Source organism: Ovis canadensis, chromosome 8 (genome assembly GCF_042477335.2).
Source record: "Ovis canadensis isolate MfBH-ARS-UI-01 breed Bighorn chromosome 8, ARS-UI_OviCan_v2, whole genome shotgun sequence".
Lineage (NCBI taxonomy): Eukaryota > Metazoa > Chordata > Mammalia > Artiodactyla > Bovidae > Ovis > Ovis canadensis.
In genome coordinates this window covers 103,152,061-103,168,438 of record NC_091252.1, presented here as the reverse complement: position 1 = coordinate 103,168,438, position 16,378 = coordinate 103,152,061, and the positions used below count along the sequence as shown (strand labels likewise).

General features: G+C 51.7%; 1 protein-coding gene across 7 annotated transcripts in view; it reads right to left on the bottom strand.

Moving 5' to 3' along the window:
- FAM120B (family with sequence similarity 120 member B) overlaps positions 1 to 16,378 on the bottom strand; it is a 71,180-nt gene that overhangs the window by 40,339 nt on the left and 14,463 nt on the right. For 5 of the 7 annotated variants that reach the window (XM_069599383.1, XM_069599382.1, XM_069599384.1 and 2 more), the window contains exons 2-3: positions 11,612 to 12,829; positions 6,365 to 6,545 (exon numbers count right to left, since the gene is read on the bottom strand). In XM_069599383.1, coding sequence (XP_069455484.1) covers positions 6,365 to 6,545; positions 11,612 to 12,808 — 1,378 coding nt within the window. In that variant the 5' untranslated portion in view covers positions 12,809 to 12,829. The remainder of the gene's footprint in view (positions 1 to 6,364; positions 6,546 to 11,611; positions 12,830 to 16,378) is intronic. The other 2 variants (XM_069599388.1, XM_069599387.1) reach the window with 1 other exon arrangement.

Sequence of the window (16,378 nt, the reverse complement as noted above, 5' to 3'; positions counted from 1 at the left end):
TGAGTTTTCTGAATGTAGAGTTTCAAGCTAGCTTTTTCACTCTCCTCTTTCACCCTCATCAAGAGGCTCTTTAGCTCCTCTTCGCTTTCTGCCACTAGAGTGGTATTCTCTACATGTCTGAGGTGGCTGCCATTTCTTCCAGCACCTTGATTCCAGTTTATGATCCATCCAGCCCGGTACTGAGCATGAAGTGTTCTGCAGAGAAGTTCAGCGAGCAGGGCGACAGCATGCAGCCTTGTCACCGTGCACCCCTTTCCCCATTCTGACCAGCCAGTTGGTCCATGTCCGGTTCTAACTGTGGCTTCCTGGCCTGCACACAGGTTTCTCAGGAGGCAGGTCAGGTGGTCTGGCATTCGCTTCTCTTTAGCGATGGGTTTTCCAGCTTGTAGTGACCTATACAGTCAAGGGCTTCAGTGCAGCCAAAGAAGCAGTAGCTGTTTTTCAGTCACTCAGTCGTTTCTGACTTTTGTGACCTCACGGACTACAGCGTGCCAGGCTTCCCTGTCCTTCACTGTCTCCTAGAGTCCATGGGAGAAGGGAATGGCAAACCACTTCAGCACTCTTGCCTTGAGGATCCTATGAGCAGCGGGAAAAGACAATGAGGCAGAAGCAGATGTTTTTCCAGTCCTTCCTTGCTTTCTCCATGACCCAACAAATATTCACAATTTGATCTCTGGTTCCTCTGCCTTTTCTAAACCCAGCTTGTACATCTGGAAGTTTTTGGTTCATGTACTGCTCAGGCCTAACTTGAAGGATTCTGAGCATGCTACTTGCTAGCATGTGAAATGACTGCAACTGTACCGTGGCTGGAACATACCTTGGCAATGCCCTTCTTTGGAAATGAAATGGAAATTGACCTTTGCTAGTCCTGTAGCCACTGCTGAGTTTTCTCTGAGGTACCACATATTTTCACAGATTTAATCTGGTATGTATTTTGAAACAGCAGAAATGTTTGCAATAATCTAGTTTGTCTGAATTAAAATAAAATAACCTTCTTAAATGCCCACATAACGAAGAAAAAGAGAAGAGGAGATTGAGTTTGATAATTCCTAAAAGGAAAGCTTGATTTTCTCATTTGAGCTTTCGATTTGCTGGTTTCCAAGTTCAAAGAGCAAAGTAAAACTCAAGTGAAACTTCTTTGCTAGTTTTCCTCTATTCACACTATAACATTTTATATGGAAAACAAAAAAATAACAACCAAAGTTGCTCTGCTATTTCCAAAGGACAGACACATCACACCATTTATAAAAAGCTTCTGTGTATAACTAAGAAATGTTCCCCTGGGAGCAAAAATGTGGGTCTGTCTACATGTCCAACCTTTCTCCCATTAAAAACTCTTGATTATTCCAACACACAAACTCTCAAAAGTGCCCACTCCTCTCACACGATCTGGCAGGTCTGTGAGCACCGGGAAGGAAACAGAATGAGCAGAAGCAATGTCATCTATAACCTCTCAATCACAGGGATTTCAAGTTTGATAACAACTCTCCAGGCTTTAAAAAGTTTATATTTGTCTTTATGATCCTACATTTTTTATATTGCTGGATTAATCTATAATTATGTATGGCTTTAGTCCTTAAAAAATAGAAAATTCCCCCAAACTTTCTTTTTTGTATATATATTTTGGAAGAAAGGATTACTTTTTAGGTCAACCTCTAGGACCCAGAGCTGCTGCCCTGCAGGCGCTTTGCAAAGGTGTCCGTCACGGGTCTATCAGCCTCCTGCAGCTCCCACTGGATCTCTGGAATGTCTGCGCGGTGAAAATGAGGGGAAAGTGACAAGGAAAAAGGACAGTTAATATTAAATGTTAAAGAGGGCCACAGGCGTGGGCCATTCTGAGCTGCGAACCAGTGAGGTGGGAGGGGAAAGCAGACAGAGTCTGCCTTCTTGCACCTTTTTGAGTTTCTTTTATTTCTTAAGACACATCACGCTTCTCGATGACTTTATCTAAGGTCATCACTAGGGAGACTGAGAAACAGACAGTGTAAAATCAGGGGTAAGAGCAGGCGTGAAGCCAAGGGCGGCTGAGGACTGAGCGACTGCAGGGCTTCTCCCGTTTTGGCCATGACGCCACTGAGCTGTCTAAACACCATATGCTCAGCCACATACACACGGGGAGGAGTGACAGAGGCCGAGCACTCCCTAAAGCGGCGCCGCCAACCCTCCAGACTGGCTGGAGCAGCCAACAGGCCTGGTATCCAAGTCTTGCCCATAATGAGGAACTTTGAGGGACGAAGTCATCAATTTGGTGCCGTGCTTTGGCTCAGATCTCCAGTGTCCACAGCTGCACACCTGCAGGAGCTCTGGTGCGGAGAGTCAATGACTGTGGAGCTAAAGGCACCTTTGATTCTAAACCTCACTCTGAACAAGTAGCTCCCGCCTGCCCATCAGACAGGGCTTAGAGACAGCTGCTTGTGTGGTGGTGCTTGAGGGGCCATTGCTCTCCCTGTGTCTGAAATCCAACCATCAGAGTAAGCCTTTTCCAAGGAGTGCCTTGCCAAATGCAAGCACTTCTAAAGAGGCAGTATTTCAAACACACATATCGCTCAGTGATTCACGCTGAGACATCTGCCAGGGGCAGCAGAATGCCCCGACCAGGCCCTGCTCAGCCCGGTGGGGAGGCAGCCACGGACGATGCGCAAGGGCAAGTAAAAACCGAAATCTGCTGAAGAAGGAAGTGCACACGCGCCCTCAGAGAGGAAACTACTTCTTTTCCAGGGAGGAAGAGGAGACACTGGGTCAGTGGCCCTCTGGGGCACCTCCTTCCTTCCCTACTTCCCCGCCCAGCCACCCCTCTCCTACACGCAAGATGGTCCCAGTGAGTGATGGGAAATCACTTTTGATGAGGGAAGAAGGGAGGAATCTGGGGGAGTTAGTGTTTAAGGGCCTGAGGGATAAAGAGAACTGATCAGAAGGATGGCTTGAGTCAGAAAATGCATTTTGTATCTGTCAACATGGATTTGATTCTTAAAGCAATGCAAGTGAAAGAAAGCGCCTGGGTATACAGGGGGCGAACCCACTTCTGCCAGCCCCCCACCAGCGAGGTTCAAGGCTTCCAGCAGGAATTCCACTTCCAGGAGAAGTGTCAGTAAGACGAGCAAGGTCTCAAAGGAGAGAGGAATGAGACAGGAAGGAGAGAGGGAACCCTCTCAAAAAGCTGAGAATGAAGTGGTGAAATGTTCCCCAAATGCAGGAAAAACAAACCGGAAGTAAGGATGAAGAAACGAAACATCAGCCCAGGAGGTCCAGCATCATTTCTGAGCAGCTCCAATAACACTACAGACATATGGATGGGAGAAAAATGTACCAACATGCAGGACACAACCCTCCAAGGGCAAAGAAAAGCCACAAAAAAGGTGCAGGCACCACACCAGCACTCACCTCCGCCGGCACCCACAGCAGGAGAGGAGGGTGGGTGCGGCCGGGACAGGGGCTGCGGGGCTGCAGCCGCGACCCTTCCCGTCCTGAGGACCCGAGACGCGCCTGAGGACCCAGGGCGCCGTGCAGGTGGCAGCTGAGGCCGTGAGAGCCCAGAAGAGCGAGAGAGCAGAGCAAAGCAGAGCTAAGCAGGGCTCGGAGAGGACAGGCTGCCCTGACAGCAGGGCTGCGAGCAGAGCCAGCGCCAGCGCCATGCAGAAGAGCACCCTGAGGTCCCGAGGGCTGGAGCGTGTTACGCCCAGGGCAAGGCTCAACGAGGCCAGGCAGGTGGCCACGGGCCATGCGACCCTGGGGCCACACAGGGGCAGCGTGTGCAGGGGCTGCGCCAGACGTCGGCACGTGCGGACAGCCCAGGAGGCCCCGGCCTCAGGAACAGGGCCCCTCCATCTCCTGAGGTTCCCCAGGCCGCCTAACAAGGCTTCAGGCAAACCCTGCAAGGATCAGGTAAATGACCCCTTACAGGACAAAAGGCAAGACCCTTCACAGATCCAAAACCTTCTAGAGCACAGTACAATACTGGACACGAGGGTAAGCAGAAACACGTGGACCCCCCGGAAGAAGAAAAGGCAATGAACAGACAGGCCCAGCAATGACAGGGATGATGGAATTAGTAGATAAGGACTTGAAAACAGGCACTGCAAACAAGTTTAAGGATTTAAAGGAAAACATGAAGACAGGGAAGAAAGAAATGGAAGATTTTTTTTAAATGCTAAAAACACAACATCTGAAATGACAGTTTCACTGGATAGGCTAGTAGCAGATTAGACACTACAGAAGAAAGGCCCTGAAAACATGAAATCAGAGCAACAAGAGCATCCAAGTTGAAGCACAGAGAGAAGAGGCTTAACAAACGAGCCTTGGTGCCTGAGGGGCACTGTGAGGTGTAAGCCAGGCATGTGATATGGGCCTAGAGGGACAGAGAGACACCGAAGACAGTGTTCCATGAAACGGTGCTCTCAAAGTCAACAAGGAACAGAAACTCACAGGCCCAAGGAGCTCAAGAGCTGGAGGAAATGACTCCAAAGTTCAGCTTCAACAGGGGATGAAAAACCAGCAGTCAGTAGGAAACCCAAAGGACAGCCAGAGAAACACTCACAACCTGCGGACCCAACAGTCAGAAGGACCACGAGCGTCTCCGGAGAAACGCAGCTAGACGACAGAACAACACCCTCAAAGCGCCGGACAGAAGTATTTAGAACTCTGCCCCCAGCAGAATTATATTTCTGCAATAAAGAGCACCAGAAACAGCACACATGGCAGACATCGACTCACCGACTGACTCCTTTCCAAAACAACCAAAAGCACAGCTCCCAGGCCAAATCTGGCTGGCTTGCCTTTATTCAGTCTGAAAGCTAAAAATGCTTTTCATATTGCTTTAAATGATTAGAAAATTATTGAAAGAAGAACATTCTGTGACACAGACCAATGGCACACAATTCAAACTCTGTGACATGGGAAAACTAGACAAAGCTTCAGTGGCACAACCATGCCCTCCTGGATTTGCGTCTAGGGTGCCCACCTCTGCAGAGTTCATTAGCTGCTACTGACTGCGGGGCCCTCAAAGCCTAAAATATTTATCACCTGGTCCTTCACAAAAATGTTTGCCAACAGCTTAAAAATAAGAATCATGTATTTATGCTTAAAACATATGCATAATCTCAGAAGGCTACCCACTATGTTTCCATTTATGTGACTTTCCCAAGAATGACCCAAGGGTCGAGTTGGAGGATGGGCCACTGCTGACCGGGGACAGGGACAGAAGGTGGGTGTGAAGAGGCAGCAGACGGAGAGCCGCTGTGGCCGTGCAACACGCCTGTATCTTGCACGGATGACACAGCCGTATCTGCGTGTGGCACCTGCACATCCACGCCTGTGTCTTGAGTGAATAACACTGCACAGAATTACACACACACACACACACGAATGGGTGTAAAAAATGCTGAAGAGTGAGTCACAGCTATAGTCTGCTTCACAGTATTGTACTGATGTCAAGTTCCTGGCTTTGATACTATACTTTATTATAGGCAATGCCGTCTTATAAAGGGAACATGAAATCCTATAGGCTATTTTTTGCAACTCCCTTGAGTAAATAATTATTTCAAAATAAAATCTTTAAAATATACTGAACAGGAAAAATGATGGGGGAATGGAAGCACACTGCTGTGAGGTTTTTACAACACGCCTTACATGGTATAATACTGAAGCCAAATTCTGACAAGTTAAAGACATGCATTAGAAACCCTAGAGCAACTGCTAAGAAAATAAGCAAACACATAAAAACAAATAAATCTAATAATTCAAGTCCAATAGTAAGCCAATACAAAGCAAAATACTAATAATTATTCAACTGTTCCAAAAGAAGTCAGAAAAGGGGAAAATAGGGAAAAGAGGACAGAGCAAAGAGCACAATGCAGAAGTGAACCCAGCCACGTCAGCCGGCGCAGCAAACGTAAACAGCCCAGACAGACATGCTGCCTAAAAGAGAAACGCTCCGACCACTAGGGACAGTCTAAAGGTAAAAGAACAGAAAGGAGACAAGCCACACTCAAACGGAGACGGTCTTCTAACAGCAGACACATCCTGCATGAGCTTCTACAGGAGGAAAGAGCTTCCAGAGTTTTGAATTTCTTAAATCCTTCTGAGGAATAAAACTACAACTACTTTACAACAGAAACAACGCACTTCTCTTTCAATGCGCTCTGGTCAGCCGCCTGCTGATCAGGTAAACAGACACCCAGTGCGCTCTGGTCAGCAGCCTGCTGATCAGGTAAACAGACACCCCATGCATTTGCCCCTAATCCTGGGCAGATGTGAGCAGCGTGTGCCATTTCGGACTTCACAGAGAAACAAATCCTGAGTCCTGAAAGCATGCGCTCGTCCCATCCGGCCGGTTCTCAGCTCCAGCCCCAGCTCCAGGCGCACTCACCTCCGCCGCCCCCCAGCAGAAGCGAGTAGACGCGCTGTCGCACGGGGCGGTAGACGAAGGCCTGGCTGGGCAGGGCCTGGTCCGTGGCGTCCTCCAGGCTGCTGCTGCACTCCACCTCGCCGCTGCTCATCACACCGTACACCAGGTAGCTCTCCGCCCGGACATGCTGCGCTCTGGCGACCTGCCCAACAATCAGATGCAGCTGGTTTCTCTTTGAAAACAATGCCGTGACCTTCAGCAGGAAACCCAAGGCCTTCTAGGGCTCAGAGGCAGAGAAAATGTCACTCAAGCTCAGGACGTAAGCCGGCCTCTGCTTCCAGCTCAGAACTTTCTATTACCGCGTTCCTCCTCCAATTTCCACCCACCAACCAGACTTGTGACTCACCTCTGCCATCACTGAACATCCTGTCCACCCGACAGGGAGAGGGGCAGCCCAGGGCTCCAGCCGCCCCCCTCCAGGCTCTCCAACCCACCCTTCACCCCAGTGGCACTGTCTTCCTAGAAACAGAGGCCCAATCACTGCACTCAGGCCGGCTTCCAGACTCTTCAGCCTGAGTTGAAGAGGCCCTGTGAAGACCTCCATCTCCTCCCGTGCACCCCTCGTGGACACTCTGGAACCCAATCTCCATGAGGGAAACTGACCTCTCTCAGCCCTTCCCAAAAGCCACTTCCCAGGCTCTGCCCTGTGAGGCTCCCCTGAGGTGCCACCTCTCCAGGACCCTGCCATCCTCTGTGAGCAAGAGCTCATCTCCCCGACCTAAGGGGCTCAACTCACATTTACTGTCCAGTCGTTACCTTGCCTCATCTCTCCTATTAAACCACAGATTCCTTGGGATTAGAAACTGCGTCGCTTTCATTCACCTGTTCAGCACTGTTTCACTGAGCAGAAACTGTGCCCAAGCACTCGCTGCTTTCTGCTCTGAATGCGGTGCGGGGCCCCCACTGGGAGGTGAAGAGATGGACGATGGAAGCGGATGCCATGCTCCCACTCAATGAGGAGCTGAGATCAGATGGTCTGTAACAACCGACACACAGGTTTCATGCTTCCGCAAAGAACACTCTCACCACTGCAGGATTACTCTTCATAATTTAAAGCCACCCTGCCCCCGATGACATGTAAAATGCGCTCTGACAACAGCCTGGAGCATCAGAACCTCTGCTCATCAGCGTCCTGCTACTGACCCACATGACGCGCTCGCTCAGGCCCATTCACTCCGGTGACTTGAGTCTTAATATCTTCAGTGCCTGCTTCCTTCACGTGTAAGATAGGTTTAACAAAGGTGCTGTCCTCACAGAACTATCCATGAGGATTCAGTGAGCTAATCAGAGGCTGGCAGATAGCGCATGGCCAACAGGCGGCCACGACTACTCTCTGGCTGGACATTCTCCAGGGCCTATCTCATGGCTAAATGCGTCTTTAAATCAGGATGGCAGACAAGCTAGCAGCGTTAAAGTCAGCAAGGATCCCAAAAGAGTTATTACTTGATGCTCTAACCAATGCTCTAACCAAGAGCATTAGAAGTAACATTATTTCTCTATAATGCCCCTTTTGATACAGAATCTATCAGCAACAATATGGTTAGATATTGCATGATTCTTTTAAGGTACAATACCCTCTAATGTATTTTCCTATACCTTCCTACGTTTCTTCCTCTTTTTTTATTTCAAAAGTGTTAGAATTTTGACAAATTTATCCATAAAATTTTAATAAATTATATATTCACTCTATCAAAAAGCCTCCAATTTTGGCAGCTGTACAGAGTTGAGATGTAACATTCTTTTCTGGGTATACACAGGGTTTTCAGAGACGTTTTCTACAATTATAATATTAATTCATCAACTAGCTCATCACCTCAGCATCTTTCACCTCTGCCCTTACTGCAGATATTATATAGCATTCCACACCTGGAAAAACTGTAACATATCCACCTAATCTGAGCATCCTAGAGCAAGAATTCAGCCTACCCAGGTGCTGGAGGAAACAGCAATAGCTGTGTGCATGCACCCAGGAAACTGCTGCACTCAGCTACTTGGCACCAAAGGGCTTCCAGGGTGTCCACGTCCCCAAAATGCACGTCCGGATTCTGGCTATCTGTTGTCAGTGCTAGAAGATGCTACTGCAAAAATAAAATTGTAAGGAATTTTTAAGGGGAATTTAAGAAACTTCCAAATTATTTTCGAAGGGGCTTCTAAGCTCAAGAAGTCCAAGTGTCACTGATGCAGGACACGCTCTGTCCTCTCCCCGCTCCCCCCACCACCGCGCTCCACCTGCTCACAGGCCCAGAAGACTCTGCTGGGCTCCTTCCGCCAGACTTCCACAAAGAGCAACCCCATCCCCAGCTTCTGTCTTTTTTGCCTCCAAACTGCCACCAAATTCCTGTAATCTAACCTCCACCAAGCCTATGGGTGACCAAGGCTCTGTAGGCCCTCCGATCCTCCCACACAGCAATCCTGACGACCTCCAAGCCCCGTCCACGGCCGCTGCGGCATCGGGCAGACCCGCCTTCCTTCTCACCCTTGAACCTGTCTCCCAGCCCTTGTCAGCTTACTCTCACCTCGCCCTCCTCCCTGTGGGACGCCCTTCACCCCTCAGGGCATCACTGCTTCTACCTGGAGGGTCTCCACTACAGGTAGAGCACACATTTTAAGCATCAGATGGTCCCTTCTGTTTGGCTTCCTTCCTTTCTGTTTGGCTCAGGCCAACCCCACCCCACCAGCCTGAGCACAGGAGCTTCACCTGTGCAGCAGGATTCTCTTCTGAATCACTGCCTGAGTTGCTTCTTTTACTCCGGTTCCATTTCCCTAATTCCAGCTCATAGCCACACTGGTCCACTCTCTGCTGTGTTTCAGAAAACAAGTATCTGATCTCGCCACACCTCCACTTGCTATCCCATGCCTCCTAAAAGAGGCTAAGAACTAAGTCCTGAACTCTCTCAGCACACAAATGCTTGCCCTCTGTGGCTGGACCTAACTTTCCTGGACTCCCCTTGGAGGAAACCGGGTGAGATGCCAGGCCACCACGCCCAGTGGGTATGGGGCAGGCATAGCAAACGCAGCCAGGATGTGTGAGGAGGAGCCCAGACTGACAGGTGCAAGGCACACAGACGGAAGTGAAAGCTGGGGACCGGCAGGAGCCAGAGCAAACAGAAGCGAGCAGAGAGGGCCTGGGATGGTGCCGGAGGCGTGGCAGGGGACTGCTCTGCGTCCTGGGCTGAACAAAAAGCAGATACCACCCAACTCTCGAATGAGACCCCGAGCAGGGCAGCTCCCTCTCAGACTCTTCCATTCTCCCACTTCCCAACTCCTGACCATGACGCGTCCCTCTCCCGGTGCCGATGGACTTTCAGACCCCAGGGAAGGCGGGTACGATCTTGTGAAGCATGGAAGGCTTGGGCTCAAACTCGGGGTCTACAAGAACTAGCTGTGTGATCACTGCAGACATGTCATTTAGCCTTTGCACACCCACGGCCTCACGTGAGCGGGAGACCAGGGCGTCCAGCAAGAGCTGCGTTAGCGGAGACAGTGAGGAACAGCCGAGAACCAGGAACAACTACGCAGAGGTAGTCGCTGGAGAGCCAGCGGCGCAACCACACTGAGCACGGAAGCCGAGCGCAGACTGGGCTCCGTCCTTCCTCTGCCCGCCTTTCTCCTCGGGCCGCGCTGAGGCCCATCCTTCTCCAGGCTGACGTGCTCCACCCACCTCCCACTGCTCCTCGGGACCTCCACGTGCAGGTCCGCCTCCAACCCTCCTCCAATGTCCATTCACATTCTTTTCCCTCTAGAAAGCAGTTAAGAATGTTTCCAGGTAGAATACATTTCTTAATGCTTTTTCACCTATAACTCTCTTGAAACACGTACCACATTCGACCTCTCACCTCATCACTATGATAAGAAGCTACCCTCTCTGTCACAAGGCACGTGGCAGAGAGAGGGGAAGGGTCCCTGCAGTTGTGCAGGACGGAGAGGAGAAGTCACTGACAGGTTGTAGAGACAGAAGAGGCGGAGGACACTCCCTGAGACCGCGGCAGGGCAAGACAAGAACCAGCAAGGCCAGGCCCTCACAGGACCCCCTGGTCTGGAAGGAAAGACCTGAACCGGAGAGGACATTCTGGGGGCACCTGCGGCAAACATCAGTCTCTCACACAGGGTGAGCGGCCTCTCTGGGTGTGAAGGGAAGGCCCAGCAGGCAACGACCCGCGGAGGGGCCGGAGGGCCGTCCAGGAGAGGGGCAGGCAGGAGGGGCAGGTACGGCTGGAGCAGCAGGCAGCAGCCAGGACGGCGGCCCGCTCTGTGCAGGTCACTGCTTCGCTCGAAGAGCTAGCAAACGCAAATCAGGGCTTTGTTTCTGCTTGCAGCATGACAAGGGGGCTGGAAGGGGCAAAAGCCTGTTTAGGGAGAGTTCCCAGACGTCTGCAGCCATCCACACAGGGCGCTGAGAGCCCAGGGTGGTGAGGGCCACTGAGCAGATCAAAGGAGCAAAACTTAAGAGAGACTGGTTATGAAAAATGAGAGAGACGTTCCCAGGTTTTTAACTTGGAAAGATGGTGACACTCGACACAAGAACAATGAAAAGCTGTGACTGAAGTCCTATTTGGCTCCACACTTGCTGAGATGCCCCAGGGCATTAGTGTCCACACGCACCTCCTCTGTAACCCAAGGATAACGAGAGCTTTCGATGAGATAATAGCTACACTGCAACCAACCTACACCGAGCGGGCAGTTCATGAACAGTGGCCTTCCTTCAAAACTATCAAGGCTCTGTATCGTTTTCAGGACTACATTCAAAGCCCTAGGGTGGCACGCAGGAATATCCACCGTCTGGCTCTGTCCTTCCCAATTATCTTCTGCTTACTTAGCCCTTCACAGCCCAGGCCTCAGCTACTTGTCCAGGGCTCTGCTGAGGGCACAGGTCCCATCTTTGTCTGTTCACAGCAAACCTCGGCACAGGAAGGCCTGGCTCCAGTTGTAACTACTCCTCTGGGGGCTTCTCTCTGTCCTTAAGCCACAGCTATCACTCTCTTCAGATCCCTAGCGCTCTGTAACAGCCACGGAGCAACACGAGGCAGAGCCCACAGTGCAGGTTTTCACATGCATCGTGAAGCTCCTAGCTAACCTCAAGGGTTTGGCTCTGTGGCCCTCACTGTGTCTTAACCACTGCAGGCAGTCAATAAATATTCACTGACAAATCCATCACTGGGTACATTTTCAATCATGACATATTAGATTCGGGTGGGCACGTCCACCTACCTTTAAGATTTCAGGATCCGAAACCACAGTTACTTGATGTTTGGCTTCAAGCCCCATATTTACAAGGTCTTCTTGTTTAACTTCAGTGTTTGCACACACGGCTGCTTCTAGGTTACATTCAGGGTCTGTATCTACAGGTAATTTCTGCCTGGATTCAGGGTCCATACACATGGGAACCTCTTGCTTAGATTCAGGATCTGAACTCATGGATAGTACCTGCTTGTCCAAAGTTACTACATCTTTAGGTGTTTGGATAAACCATGGAGATTTCTGTCCTGGCAAAAGATACGATGCTACTCCTTTATAAAAAAGAGCTTTGTTTGGTCCCAAAGGCAGTATCTCTTCCAGCTTTTTCTCACCTTGATGCAACCGAAGAACTTTAGATATGTGGTCTGCTACAGCTAAGATAACATTACCTTTTCTGTCACAGCTCTCTCTCACAGAGGCATAGGAAGTCAAGCACTTGTACCGAAAGCTCTCGAACATGCCTTCTGGAACGACATCATTGCCAAGCAGGCAGGCCAGCAGAGGCAGGTCGGCCAGGCGGAGCCCGAGGCTCTGAGAGAGCTTCTCCCGGCAGAGCATGACGGTGTCCAGACTGTCCAGGGAGAGCTCGCTGATAGAAAAGTAGGGACAGGTGTCATAGATTAAGTAGTCAGTGTCTTCTCCAAGAATCCCAAGACAGTTGTTCTGGAAGCCGTAGGAGGCCACCTCGTAGTCGGCCTCCTGTAGCGAGCACAGAGTCTCCTGACCCAGGGCCTTCAAAGCAAACCGTGTGAATACGGCCAGCCCGGACGGGATGAAGAACATGTTTCTGCCTGGCTGCTCCCTGTGGGACTTGATGTGGTGGAAGATCTTGGCTATCTCCCTATTGTTCTTGAGTCTGCGTTTCACCCACTCGCCTCTCTTGGACTGCTCCACCATGCCATCGAAGAAGAAGATCAGCTTGATGCCAACAGCGGTAAAAGCGCTCACGAATTCTCGCAAAGAAGAGTAGTACTCCCGCCACTGCCCGCCGCAGACCCAGGACTCCGGCGTGTACCAGTGCCTGAGGCAGCACATGGCGTCGACCACAATGGCGGGCGTCCCTCCGGGGTGCTGGCTCCGGTGGCGCTCTGCCAGCTCCTTGAAGTTCACTACGGTGCACACATGTGGGCAGCTACTTGCCACAAACCCATGCAAACCTCTCACGCCCATAATGGAACTCCTGGGAAGGATCTAAAAGGAAAAGAAATGAGTAAATACGGCGTCACCGTGACACACGGCGCCTTTCAAAGCACACAGTCAAGGCTTCGCGCTCCCTCCGTCCTCAGCACAGCACAGGGCACACCGAGCTCTCGGGGCCCGAGAGCCCTCCTCGCTCACCCCCGCGGGGCTGGACCCGAGCGAGGCGCCGAGTCGGGCTCTGACCCGGACAGTGCGAGGCAGGGCTCTCTCAAGATTTTCACTATGGCTGTTACTCAAGAAATTTCCCAACGAAGTTTGGAAACAGGCTAATAGTTCACAGAAGTACTGCTTCCCATCTAGGAGCGCAGACAGAAGTGAGTTCTGAAAGCTTAACATGCAAACCGATACACGCAACACTGACGTTTCCCAGAAGAGTTTCGCGGAGAGAAAGGGGCGGGACCGAGGCGCGCACGCCGCCGCCAAGCCCGGCGCCCGGGCAGCCGCGGGGGCCAGAGCCGCGCGGGCGACGGCGGCGGGGCCGCAGCGGGGGCTGACGCTGCGCGGGCAAAGTGACAGACCCGTGCACGACCTTGGCTGTGGGGTGGCTTCACAGGTAACCACAGGCTCGAAGTTTCCCGCACATCAATATATCTCAATAAAGGTGTTAAAAAGATGATGTGAAAATTCTCTAGGCCAAATATCCTCAACATTTGAGATGATGACTGACTGACTGTAGATGAAAAACTATCTGTTCTAAAACGTAAAAACACACAAAATAGTTCGAAGAGTTAGAATTCACAATCCGGAAAAAAAAAAATTAAGCAGAGTCCTTTATACGAGTATGATGTCCTTGCACATAGTAAAAGACACCTTTATACGAGTATGATGTCCTTGCACATAGTAAAAGACACCTTTATACGAGTATGATGTCCTTGCACATAGTAAAAGACACCCACTGGTGGTCAGACATCTTTTATCTCAACAGCCTATTCTCATCAAGGCTTCAGGTCCTCTGATAAAACAAAACAAAAGAATCCTTCTCATGCAAACAGCAGCAGAGAGGAAATGGCCCTCTCTCAGGCCAGGGGCTGAGGGCAGACACCCCAGCTGCCCCCACACAGCAGAACGAGCTCACCGCCTACGAGACAGCACTGGGCACTCAAAACACACGTCAAAACCACCACGGTGGGTAAAAATTATAAGCCCTATTTCACAAATGAAGAAATGATAAGCAAATTACTAGGCTGGGAAAAGGCCCCCTTGTGGATTCCCTTCTAAGAATGTACACCTGTTAATGGACAGTGGCCTCTAACAGAATTTAAAATTATCTACTTAATTGCTCCTAGTAATAAACATAGGGCTTGCCTGGTGCCTCAGACAGTGAAGGATCCACCTGCAATATAGAAGACGTGTGTTCGAGCCTCGGCTTGGGAAGATCCTCTGGAGGGGGTAATGGCTTACCCACCCCAGTATTCTTGCCTTGCCTGGAGAAATCCATGGACAGAGGAGCATGGTGGGCTACAGTCCATAGCGTCGCAAAGAGTCGGCCATGACTGAACTTCTCCCTGGTGGCTCAGCAGTAAAGAATCTGCCTGCCAATGCAGGAGACATCGGTTCGATCCCTGGATCAAGAAGATACCCTAGAGACAGAAATGGCAACCCACTCCAGTATTCTTGTCTGGAAAATCCCACAGACAGAGGAGACGGGCAGACTATAGTCCACGGGGTCACAAAGAGTCGGACATGACTTAGTCACTACGCAACAACAATAAAGACTATCTAAAAGCCGAGTGGACACAAACAGCACACTGAAGCTGAGACCGAGTGAGGCCGCCTCAGTAAGTACGATGGACCCACACTCCCAACCACTGCAGATCCTGCCGGCACTGGGCTGGCCTGGGAAGCTGTGCGTGTTTCTGATGCAGAAGACGGACTTCACAGAACCCCCTCAACCGCAGGTTCGTTCCCAGGCACGCCCCTGGGCCTGGCGGGAAGGCAGCCTGTTTCAGAACACAAAGAAGGGCTGTCAGACGGAACAAAACCAAAATGGATTTTTTTTTAAAAAAGGAAAGGTTTGTAGACGATGAGAGGACCCAAGGCAGAGCTCGCCCAGCGGGCGTCTGTGGGGCCCGCGGGGAGGAGGCCGCGCGCGCGAGGAGGAGGAGGCCGCGCCCGCGAGGAGGAGGAGGCCACGCCCGCGAGGAGGCGAGGAGGAGGCCGCGCCCGCGAGGAGGAGGAGGAGGAGGCCGCGCCCGCCAGGAGGCGAGGAGGAGGCCGCGCGCGCGAGGAGGCGAGGAGGAGGAGGCCGCGCGCGCGAGGAGGCGAGGAGGAGGCCGCGCGCGCGAGGAGGCGAGGAGGAGGAGGCCGCGCGCGCGAGGAGGAGGAGGAGGAGGCCGCGCGCGCGAGGAGGCGAGGAGGAGGCCGCGCCCGCCAGGAGGCGAGGAGGAGGCCGCGCACGCGAGGAGGCGAGGAGGAGGCCGCGCGCGCGAGGAGGAGGAGGCCGAGCCCGCGAGGAGGAGGAGGCCGCGCCCGCGAGGAGGCGAGGAGGAGGCCGCGCCCGCGAGGAGGAGGAGGAGGCCGCGCGCGCGAGGAGGAGGAGGAGGCCGCGCGCGCGAGGAGGCGAGGAGGAGGCCGCGCCCGCGAGGAGGAGGAGGAGGAGGCCGCGCGCGCGAGGAGGCGAGGAGGAGGCCGCGCCCGCGAGGAGGAGGAGGAGGAGGCCGCGCGCGCGAGGAGGCGAGGAGGAGGCCGCGCGCGCGAGGAGGAGGAGGAGGAGGCCGCGCGCGCGAGGAGGCGAGGAGGAGGCCGCGCGCGCCAGGAGGCGAGGAGGAGGCCGCGCCCGCGGGGAGGAGGAGGCCGCGCGCGAGGAGGAGGAGGAGGCGCACAGGCTCCAGGCCGCCGCCTCGCCCACCCGCAGACCCGCCTCGCCTACCTGCCTCGTTTGCCTCGGCTGCCTTCCCTCGCTAATAAAAAAGCCATTTTTGTTTCAAGCGTTTTTCTACTAAAACTGCCAAGTGGCGACACTGAGTTTCGTGAAACACTCTCCTCTGTTTCGCAAGAAGTCGGGCTCAGCCTCTGCTTTCGTTCCATTCAAATGGTTTTCCTCCTCGCTTACCTCAGTAGTAAAAAGCTCACTATTTTCTTAAACAGGTACTGGTTTTTCCTGTATTTTACACTGCCAATTTCTCAGTTTGAATCACAAATTACCTTAGGAATGTGCTCTTCTACGGTATTTACAAAGAACACTTTGGATAGGTAAAGATTTGGGAACTTGGGACATTAGAGGATGCCTTCTAGTATTTCAGGTCCCCAAAGCGTGAATGCAGCGTTAACGCAGCGTTAACGTGCCATCAATGCTGTGTGTGGTGTGAAAAGAAATGCTTAAAAAGAGAATCTGTCAATATTACCTTGTTCAATAACTTTCTTCTGTTTTTTAAGCCTTTTATTTCTAAGAGCATATATTAAGGATTTACATTCTTTAAAGGTAGTTTTTAAGATGACTGCAAATATATATATACAAAATACACATTGTAAAATCACATATATATACACACACATACACACCTAGAAAGTTTTACTTATTCTACCTGCAAACTATACAGG